The following is an 11,170-nucleotide window of genomic DNA, read 5'->3' as shown; positions in this document are numbered from 1 at the left end:
CGCTGTGTGTTTCGTTGTGAAAGCGAAACTACTTTATTTGGCCTTCCAAAAGAGGACTATATCCACTTCGTCATGCCTAGAGCTGATCCGTGCTGGTCGCTGAGGAAATACATCAACTTCGCACTGTGGATCGCCGGATCGGCTTTCACCGTGGACGAAGCGGAGTCCAGACCGAGGTAGGTCACATGTGGTTGCCGCAAGCCCGCCTGCCACGCCGTTCTAGAGCCCGCCAGCAGTTCCTCCCTCTAGCCCGCCAGCCGCCGCTCACTCAAGCCCGCCGTGTGTAGCCAGACGAAGACTACGATGAAGAAGAGGAAGAGTACTAGACACAGACAGAACGTAAGCGACAAAGAAAGGACATCCGCCATGAGTCACAGACATTGATGAGTAATTGGAGTTACCCAAAAAGTAGTATAAAAGGTCTGAGGAGTAAACCACTCTTCAGATGTTGCCTGCATTAAGTGTGAAGCACACCTGATACCCTAACGAGGGGCGCTTAACAGCATCTCCAATATTGCTGTTTAGAGTTTGATTATAGAACTTGTAACTTAGCTGATTTTTTAAATTTTATTTTTGCATTAACTGCTTTGTATTGTAACCAATAAAATAAGAGATTTTATTGTTACGATTGCCTCCAGTGAGAATTTACTTTTAACTTCAAACTGAGCCTCAAACAAGAACAACCACAAGAGAGTCTTCTACGTCATTCCTGAAGGACTTCAACCTGTGGGCGGGTGAGTGCTTTATGGTTTAGGTTAGATTCGACTATCCTTACCCTACCTGAATAATCATAGGGTTAAAGGTGTAAGATAAAAGGACACACCGAGTAACAAGGCTTAAGAGAATCTTTAGCAGTGGAGAAAATCAACGAAACGTGAAGAGGGAGAAGAAATGCATTGCACACAATGCATGACAGTGAGTTAATAAGACACTACACATTAGATCGTGCAGTGATCACGTTTGACTGTGATCATGTCCGATATTATTAGAGACATGTTAACATCTCCGACACAGTTTAAAAATGCCATAGCGCCAGACATTAAAGTAATCACTGCTTTAACTACAGCCATGTTCACACTGTCAGTTTTAGGGATTGAAAACCACATTTCCTTACAGGTGTGAGTTTCGAAATGTCCCGTTGAAACAGCAGCTTACAGTAGTGTCTTAAATACTGTCTATGAACGTGCAACGAGTCAAGCCCGTATATGCACTCACATCCTTTTCTGCATCTTGCGCATGACACTGAATTTGAGTCACGCATAGAACAAAAAACTGATGGAAACCACTCCATTGGAGAACAGTGACTGGACTGTGTGAACGTGGCTGTACATTAACATATTTGGCAACTGGAAAAATGCAACTTTACAGCAGTGATGATTTGGGGTCTGTCATAACCTTCTACAAGCAGAGTGATCACACAAACAATTACAGCACTTTCAGAACCTTAACAGCATGGTAAATAAAAAGTAATATATATATATATATATATATATATATACACACATATATACATAATGTACATTATATAAATGTACATATATATAATGTGTGTGAGAGAGAGAGCACGGTAAAACAGGAAAAATTACACCTTTAATTTCAAAGTGAAGGCTTATAATAAACCCTAAAACACTTTTTTTTCTCTTCTTGGACAGCCAGCCATTCATAGCCTTCAAAAGACTGTCATCATACGTAGCAACGGGGTCAGCCCCGCCTCCTCACTAAGATTAAAGTTTTTGTATTTTCCTTGCTTAGAGTTGCTCTCAGATTGGTCCTGAATGGCTCTTAAAGGGTTAGTTCACCAAAACATGAAAATTCTGTCATTAATTACTCACCCTCATGTTGTTTCAAACCCGTAAGACCTTTGTTCATCTTCGGAACACAAATTAAGATATTTTTGATGGAATCTAAGAGCTGTCTGACCCTGTATAGACAGCAATACAACTGAAATGTTCCCAAGTCCAGAAACATAGCAAGGAGATCTGTAAAATAATCCATGTGACATCAGTGGTTCATCCGCAATTATACGAAGCTATGAGAATACTTTTTGTGCGCAAAAAAACAACATTACTTTATTCAACAATTCGTCTCCTCCGCATCACCCTGGTGCCATTTTGGACTTTTATTGGACGTAAACAATGTATGCTGTTCTGTGCCTCTCAGATTCTATCAAAAATATCTTAATTTGTGTTCCGAAGATGAACGTCTTCGAAAGATAAGGTCTTACGGGTTTGAAACGACATGAGGGTGAGTAATTAATGACAGAATTTTCATTTTTGGGTGAACTAACCCTTTAAGCTAAGACTCCTACGTAGAAATTACGCTAAATTAGGAGCTTTCTGAGAGGATTCTTAGAAGCTTTAAGAATACAGGCCCTGGTCTTCATTCATCATACCTGGTCCTTGGGTTTTAACTGTAAATTTCCCTACACCAGGCTTTAGTCGGCTGAAAATGCTGTGAGCTGTGAACGCTTGATGTGACTGTTGGTTGGTGTGGAATTTGTCCTGTTCATCCTCCACTGTGATTGGATGGATGACAAAATTGACAGTGATAAGTGCTGTGTTTTACCCAAAGTTGAACATTCTTCAACTCTCGGTGCAGAGACAGAAAAAAAAAAGAAAAGAAAGAAAAAAATGCAGAGCACTAAACACTCAGCACCTAATCACGATCCTGGCGTTTAAAAATAAAAATAAAAATAGTGGTGCTCCCATTGAAAACAATTGAAAAAAAAAAGAAAAAAAGATGCTAGCCTTGGATAAAAATGCTTTGGGGACTCGCAGCCTAAGGGGCAGATTTAGAATTAATGACCTCAGTTCTCTATTTTCACACAGCTTAAAAAGTCAAAATTAACCAAACCTGATCTTATTTTGCCCTTATGTTTTGGACAGAGTAAGCATTAAATACCCTCTGGAAACATCTATCTTGTAATAGAGGCGATACCAAATATTCCAGATGACAGTTGGATATGAAAAAATTCAGAAGCAGGGGTGGGCGGCATAACTAAGCACGATGAGTAATTTTATATTACAGTAATGGTCATGATACTGGAAAATGTTTTATTTATTATATAACATGTAATAATGCCTATTTTTGGTGTTCCAGCAAAGCAAATACTTCACAAATGAGAGGTACTTATTTGGAACTTGGACTCAAACCATTTACTAGCAATAGTAGGGTCTGTGCAAACTAAACAAAATCAGCTCAAGTGTGCAATACCTGGCATGCCGCTGGAGAATCTGTCCTTAGAGTTGTGTGGAAGACATGAGGATGAGAAGTTCATGGAGGGCAGGGGCTTCACACTGGGCACCTGAAAAACAATTCAAATTAAAAACTTATACTAAAAATTATTTGGAGACACTGCTAATCATGTGACAGATGGCTTATTATCCTCCTATAGAGCTTGTTGTTCATTCTATACAGCAGGTTCTTTTGCCACTAATTTTATTCAGATCTTTTCAGAAAGATTATTTATACAACCTTATTTTCAGATGTAACCTAGTGAAACGGGTTTGAGATTGCTGAAGCCTTCAATAAAAACCTCATCATAGGAAATCAAGCATATAAACCACATCCTGTGTTAGAAATGTTTGCAGAAAACAATTCTGCAACCAGTTTCTTTGACTCCTTATTGTTTACACTAGACATGGGCCGGTACTCAGTAATACAATACATCACGATAATTAACATGCACTATATTGTAATTGTGGGCACTTCAAAATACAGTGAATAATTGTTTATTACAAATGATTCAGATTTTTTGAATGCATTTTAAGAATACTTTTCCAATCAACTGGTTTAAATGCACAACACCGTATGCTGCGTCAAAGAGGCCTGCACACTGATGTAAACAAACCCAACACGGATAAGAAGTGCATGGCGGAACGTGCAAAGGAGACACACTAAATGAAAATGCACATTCACTCTCTGACAGCAGAGCACGGTTAGAACAAAGCAGCAGTGCTACTTTGACTGTTTAAATAATTTAAATACTGTTCAGAAACATTCAGATTTTTGTATTAACTATGGTGTTCATCCCAGCACTGAATACTTAAATACTTAGACCCAATCCCATTTCTACCCCTTAGCCCTTCCCCTTTCCCCTACCCCTCCGTTTTGCGCGTTCACGTGAAGGGGTAGGGGTGTCTCGATTCTCTTTTGGTTGGATGGGGAGGGCCAGACAGCCCTTCAAACTAAGATTTTTCGGGACCACACTTCAAACGAAGGGGCATGAATTAGGCCTGGGCGATAAAACAGTATCAATATTTATCGACGGTACACCTTCTTCGATAACGATCTAAAAAATGTTTGATATAGTGCACGATATAGGCACGTGCTATGAGTGACGCAGACAGCACACACAAACACGAACACATGCTGAAATGAGTGCTGTGCCTGCCTGTGATGAGGATATTGTGAATAAAGAATGAATATTAGTCGAATTTAAAATAAACATTTGCATTTGAATGCAAAAAAAATAGTACAATCGAATGTTAGGTGTGCGTCAGGGAGCGTCATCTGTGGAGCACGAGATGCGGTGATAATGATGTGAATGACTTTGTAGTTTAATGTTTTGTTAGTCTAGCCCACGAGATGCGCCGCTGCTGCGTTATTCATTCAAAATATTAGAGAAATATAGAAGCTCAATGCGTAGAAGATCCTGATTAGGTTAAAACCGAAACCAAGCCATTCACACAGAACGCAGCGGACAAATATGTCTGCTGCACTCACGTCACAAGAGATACAGAAAGTAGGGATGTTCATTTCGGTTATTTTTCCTAACCGACGCTCGTTAACCGACAAGATTATTTTAAATTAGAATTGAATTAAATTAGAAAGGTAATTATTTTTTATTAATTACAGAGAGAGAGAGAGAGAGAGAGAGAGGAAAGTTGTGTGTATGCGGGTCTGTGCGTCTCTCTTTACAACAAGTGAGTTTACTTCAAAAACAGCGATTGCATCCTCTCGTTTCTCGAACATATAATGTAGCGATTCGATATTTAAACTGTTATTAATAAAAGTCATGGGTAGGGCTGTCACGATTATGAAATTTGGCTGACGATTAATTGTCTAAAAAATAGTCACGGTTATTGCAATTAATCGTCTGTTTTAGGGCTTTGGCGATTATCGCGATTAATTGTCTTTTTTTATGGCTTTCATTATATAATTGTGATTAATTTAAGGGTTCAGTAAATAATTATGATGTTATCTTTTAATCTTTTTTGAGTTATTATTTTGCAGTGTAAGAATTCATAGAGTATTCCAAATTCTAAGAATCTGCCAATAGCGATCCAACACCAGCGCCATTTCATTTATAATTTTTTTTTACAGAATATCAGTACTGTGTTTGTAGAAGTAATGGTCACTTTTTTAAAAACCCTTTGTTAAACATTATCCACTAAATAGAGAGAAAAACTACATTTGAATAAAAATATATAAGCTATGAAATTAAACTAGCTGACTGTATAATTTAGCAGCAAAAACAATATCTTGAAAAAAAATCTTTGGTGCACCTTGTACAATTTAAACATGTTTATTCTGTTACGCAGCGCTTATGCACATCTAGGGTGCAGAATGATGTGCTTGAAGCAACATAAGTCACAGCGCACTGCACACCACACGGTACAAAACAACGAGAAGAGAAATAAGAGCAATAAACCTAAGCAAGATGTCATTTTATGCAAATCCCCAGACCTTTATCTACACATCAAGTATTATAATGAGAATATATCATCTTGGAGAGAGAGTTTTACTGTGCTGACTGTTTTAACTGAACGTGACGTGCTGTTTGAATGCTGAGCGGAGAATAACTGACGGCTGCAGCAGAAGGAAGATCAATTTCTGTAACTTAAATTTAACAATGTAAATACAATTCTGTCCCTCACATTAAGATATGGAATGGCTTCAGATGATATAGGCTATACAGTGCATGAAAACCAAACTTGTGCTCTTCTGTATCTTTTGGTGTATGACTCCCCCTTGTGCCGTATAAAAAGCACAATCAAGTTAGATCAAATAATCGCGATTACACGGTTATTTAATTATCGCTACAGGCCTAGATGTGGGGCAGCATTGACAAGTTTCTTTGCTCCTGGATGTGAGAGATCTCCGATATATGTGTGTGTGTGTCAGTAAGCAGCGCGTTAATATAGAACGGTAATTAAAGGCTCTAATGCACACCAGTATTGATTAGGGGTGTAACGGTTCACAAAATTCACAGTTCGGTTCGATACGATGCAGTGGTGTCACGGTTCGGTACGTTTTCAATAGGGCTGGGTTTTGACACAAATTTCACGATTCGATTCTCATTCACAAGCTTGCGATTCAATTCGATTACGATTCGATTCAATATCGATTATTTTGGATACATATCAGGTACAGTACATGCCAAATTTTCTCAAGGAAAAAAAATCTCTCAACTAATGCTGTAAAATATACATGAGTCAGTTGGTACTACATTACTATAATATTGAAGGTTAAAATTGACAGATTTGTAGGCTAATATATAACTGCTAAGATTACACAATGAAGTTTTTAAAATAATAAATTTACAATTAGCTACATAATAATACTTCTACTTCAATTCGTTTTTTTAAAATATAAACATTTAAATGGTGGCAGTCAAAAACTTGATGGATTTATTCAAACATAAATTAAACATTGAAGAACAGTAAAAATTATAATGAATGTTATATGGTGCATATATTTAGCAAAATGCTCCTGTCAGAAAGCCGGTTCTGTAATCAGCGGCAAATCTCCATCACGTGCGGGCTTTCACATGGAGCAGCATTTACTATACAGTTCATAATCGCGCGATTTTTTGCGCATCTTGTCAGTGAACAACGGCTCTGTGTAGTAAATGCTGCTCCATGTGAAAGCCCGCATGTGATGGAGATTTACCGCTGATTACAGAAGCGGCTTTACTGACAAGATGCGCATTAAATATCGCATGCGATTTATCGTGCAGCCCTAGTTCATTTTAAAAGTACCAAAGCACAATGCTTATTTGCGATATATTGGATGGGAAGTACCCTTCAATGTTCCATCCATTAACTGAAAACAGGCTAGAATAATCGATTCTTGGGATTGAAGAATCGATATCGTTCCGTAAAAATGAGAATAGATTAAAATAGAGATATCGATTTTTTTTTTTACCCAGCCCTAGTTTTCAATACAGCAAAAAGAAAGAAATGCCATAGGAATTTCCTTGATTTTTACAATTTTTTAATCATGATTTGTTACGGTGATTTGTTGTGCCCTGTTTGAATCTGTTGGAAATGCCTGCCTAAATGCTGCGGGGATAGTTTGTAGAGTGTGCTGATCTCCTTGTTTTCGTCTAGTTCCATAATTCTAATATCGATAGGAACAATATTTTAAAAAGCCTCAAACTGCCAAGAATGCCCACAACAGATGTCTGTACCTACAAACTTCTGAAAAATGAATTTGCCAAGTCTATGAAACCTCCTCCTATAAAACTATATAATATTTTAGGGGGGAAAAAAAGCACAAATAAATTAATGTGCACAGCACGTCGACATTTTAGGCTACCTTTTTTTTTTTTTTATAAGTAAAAACTCGACACATTGTGCACTGAGGTAGGTTTTCTATTTATTTTTTATGTCTGATGAAAAAAAAAAACTGCCGGTTCTTTAAGATGCGTAGAAGGATTCAGTGTTTTCGTTTTGTCATCTTAATGTTAATTATTTAATTGAAAAATATTTAGTGTAGGCCTATTATTTTATTCTTTTTATTTGTTATTTTATTCTGTTTTTCTCTGTTCTCAGAAGCGCTGCAGGTGTGTGATAATTTGACGATGTGTGAATCCAGGTTCTGTTGCTCTGTTGTTCTGTATGCTGCTGTTTGCACGTTAAAATAAACCAGTGAAAAATTTTTTTAGTTTTTTTTTTTTTTTTAATGGGTCACAGACACTCATGCGTTCTATTTTTATTTAAGAATAATTTATTATTCTAATCTTATCAGTTAACGGTTAATGTCCAGATAACAAGTAAAGGTTGTCGATCGGGAAAATTAACCGAAATGGCCATCCCCTATCTTATATTGAATCTTATACATAACTACAGGCTAGTCGTCTGTTTCTATTACATGGCACTCTGGAACAACTGATATTCTACAGTCAAATATTTTCAAATGATGATCAGAATTGTGTGGCATTAAGAATTAGTTACATTTAAAATTCCAATTAAATTCTTGAGTTTGATCTGAGCTAGTAAATATGATTTTTTATAAATAATAATAAAAATCAAATATAACAATAAATGTATAGCCTAATAAATGTAGAGTATAAATGAAATCCTTCACCGCTGAAATACTTCTGAGGCGATACTCCATCAGAACATCTGTGAGCTTCTGTGTGACCTTCAAGACGATCTGAGCATCGTCCTCGTTTTCAATACGAAAAGAGTCCTAATAATAAAACAGAAACACACAAATTTCAGTAACTCCAAATGGTTGATAATATAAACACATGAAGTGCTTCAACAAGCACTGTTATTCAAAAAGAGAGTAGTACCAGATATTTGAGCAGTGTTGCAGGGAGGCTATTGTTCTCCGGGCCTTTAGGGCCATGTCCCAACAATCTGTCACCACTGCTGTTCATGGACATGTCATTAGGGAAAGGTCTGCCCCTGCCTTCATTACGCTGGCCAGGCCCAAAGCCATCTGGGCCCATGCGCATGGGTCCATCGTCAGGGAAATGTTGCATGTTGTCTGTTTCCATCATTCCCCTGTCTGGTCCAGGCATGCTGTTACCATAGCGACCTGGGCTAGTGAAGTCTCCCATATCTGAATAACCTCTCCTCATGGGGGGTTCATCCATACCCCCACGCATGCCAGGGGAGAAATTAGGCATCATGCCACCCCGGGGTGGTAAATCCCCCATGTACATGGGACCTCCATATGGACCACCTGAGGATGTGTGAAAAAAGTCAAGCAACTATACATTTAAAATCACAGTTACTATTCTAGATAGTTCACTTCTATTAACACAAACAAACACATTGGTTAGGCACTAACCTGGTTTTAACCCTCTGGGAGGAGGCCCAAGAATACCAGCAGCTCCTGCAAATGCTGGATTGGGTTGTGCAGACTCTAAGAAAAATAATAATAATAATAATAATCAGGTAAGTAACTGGCTGGCTAGGGCTGGGCGATATGGCAAAAAATTAAATCTTTTTATTATTTTCTTTTCTTCTCCAGAATGTTTGACCGACTCAAGATTTCAATTCGTTTTACATTTAACTAGTCAACTTAATGTAACTAGATGGTTAATAAAGAAAATTTTACTTGAATCATGTTGTAGTTAACGAAAGTTCTATACCGAGTACAGCACACAAAGTGCCCAACATGGTGTAAACATAAAACAAATGACTTCTTAAATATAAAGATGGCAAATATTGTACAAACGTCCCTAAACATATCCTATCCATCTTAATTGTCCCGCAAGAGCGGACACGGCCATTTGTAAATTTAATGTGTCTGGCTTCCGGTGTCACCCGTTTCCAGCTATTTTTAGCAGTACAAAACAGCTCGTTTTGCTGCTTCATATTGCAAACTGGTGTTTCTTACCATATTATTTTAATGTATTTTCTTAATTATAAACACTGGGTTGTAGCACAAACAATTTTACCGTTTATTGCACCATTATTCTTCTTGTTATTTCCCTACTGCGGCCAATGAAGCAGAAGTCTCACACATTCACAGAAAACAGCTTACGTCCACATTGAAAAATAAGGTGGATATGTTCAGAAATAACGAAACTTTCCAGTTTAGCGGGTCATAAGGCTTCCTAGTGCTAAATCATGACTTCATTTTGAGTGCATGGTGAAGCACACTGGAAACTGGAGTTAAGGGATGATAGGACGGAAGTGACACTGGGATTGTGCTAGATGATGTCAGAACAGATGTTATATCTTCCAAAATTAGACAAAATGAGCAAAAACCAGGGTAGATACAAACAAGAAATGAAATGATTCTTGTAATATCGGTGTATTTTGTTAATATTAAATTAAATTCCTTGCATGAACACTAGGGCTGAACAATTAATTGCATTTGCGATAATATCGCGATATGAAAAAACTTGATTTTTCAATCGCAGAGGCTGCGATTACACTCGGTCACGTGACACGTGACGCGAGAGTAAAGAGGTGTGTTCGACTTGAGGATCGATCGGTGTAGCCTATGACATCAAAGTAGGCGAGAGAAAGCATAAGGAGACGTCCGCGCTCTCTTATAGCTCTCGCAGTACTTTGATGACACACACCCATCGGTCAAAGCAGCGCTGCTTCAAGTAGAGCGTGGGCCATCAGCAGAAAAAGAAAAGAAATAAAATCTAAAAGGATGTAACTTAGAATGAGAGATGGATCGTTTGTGAAAGCGAAGAGAAAAGCCACAGATGAAGTCTGTTCATTTAAAAGCTAAATGCAGAAAACATGACGAGGTATATCTTGCTCTCGGCTTCACTCACCGTCTCTATACCGGACGCTACAGTTGTCGCGTCGTGCCGCAACAGCTCTACACTGACGCGACAAAGCGACCGTTGTAAATCATTTTAACTTTGTGTCAGTACGTCATAAATAGAACAAGGCATCAGTTTAATGTCGGGTTTTGTTGTGTGTCGCGTCGCATCCAGTGTACACAGCGTCACTGATTATAATGGTTCTACTGTATTTTGCCACTCGCGTCCGGTGTAGACACGATGTCGTTGGTGAGGAGGAAAGCCTGTGTGTCCTATGCCTTCGCGGACAGCATGAAACCCACAAAAAAATTAAAAAAAATAACAGAGAGAATAATAATAATAATAACAACAGTTATTCTCTCTATGCTATTTTTCAATGTTTCAAGTAATGCAGGTGTTTGTTTCCCTGTAGGTTTTTTTTAATTAAAAAAGCATTAATTTTTCATAATGTTTAGTGAAATTATTTGGTATTTCATTGTTGTGATTATTTTTTAAATTATTTTTTCATTTCTTTTATGTAAAGCACTTTGAATTACCATTGTGTATGAAATGTGCTATATAAATAAACTTGTCTTGCCTTGCCATGGTAGTCTGAGGTGAAATGGGGTTTTGGGAAGGGGAAGGGGCGCAGATTTTTTTTATAGCTTTAAAGGGGGGCGCGACCAAAAAAGTTTGAGAACCACTGGTCTAAAGTTAACAGAT

At 37.8% G+C, this 11,170-nt stretch overlaps 1 protein-coding gene across 1 annotated transcript in view; it reads right to left on the bottom strand.

Annotated features, from left to right (window-relative positions):
• The window catches only part of LOC107723460 (uncharacterized), an 11,109-nt gene extending 2,009 nt beyond the window's left edge, over positions 1–9,100 (bottom strand). Inside the window, exons 1-4 of the mRNA XM_016532094.1 lie at positions 9,028–9,100; positions 8,525–8,919; positions 8,314–8,418; positions 3,214–3,304 (exon numbers count right to left, since the gene is read on the bottom strand). Of these exons, the coding sequence (XP_016387580.1) occupies positions 3,214–3,304; positions 8,314–8,418; positions 8,525–8,899 (571 nt within the window). The 5' untranslated portion in view covers positions 8,900–8,919; positions 9,028–9,100. The remainder of the gene's footprint in view (positions 1–3,213; positions 3,305–8,313; positions 8,419–8,524; positions 8,920–9,027) is intronic.
• Between the last annotated feature and the right edge of the window lie 2,070 nt (positions 9,101–11,170).

The sequence above is a fragment of the Sinocyclocheilus rhinocerous genome, unplaced genomic scaffold (assembly GCF_001515625.1).
Source record: "Sinocyclocheilus rhinocerous isolate Xijiao unplaced genomic scaffold, SAMN03320098_v1.1 scaffold241, whole genome shotgun sequence".
Lineage (NCBI taxonomy): Eukaryota > Metazoa > Chordata > Actinopteri > Cypriniformes > Cyprinidae > Sinocyclocheilus > Sinocyclocheilus rhinocerous.
This window is presented reverse-complemented; position numbering and strand designations above follow the sequence as displayed.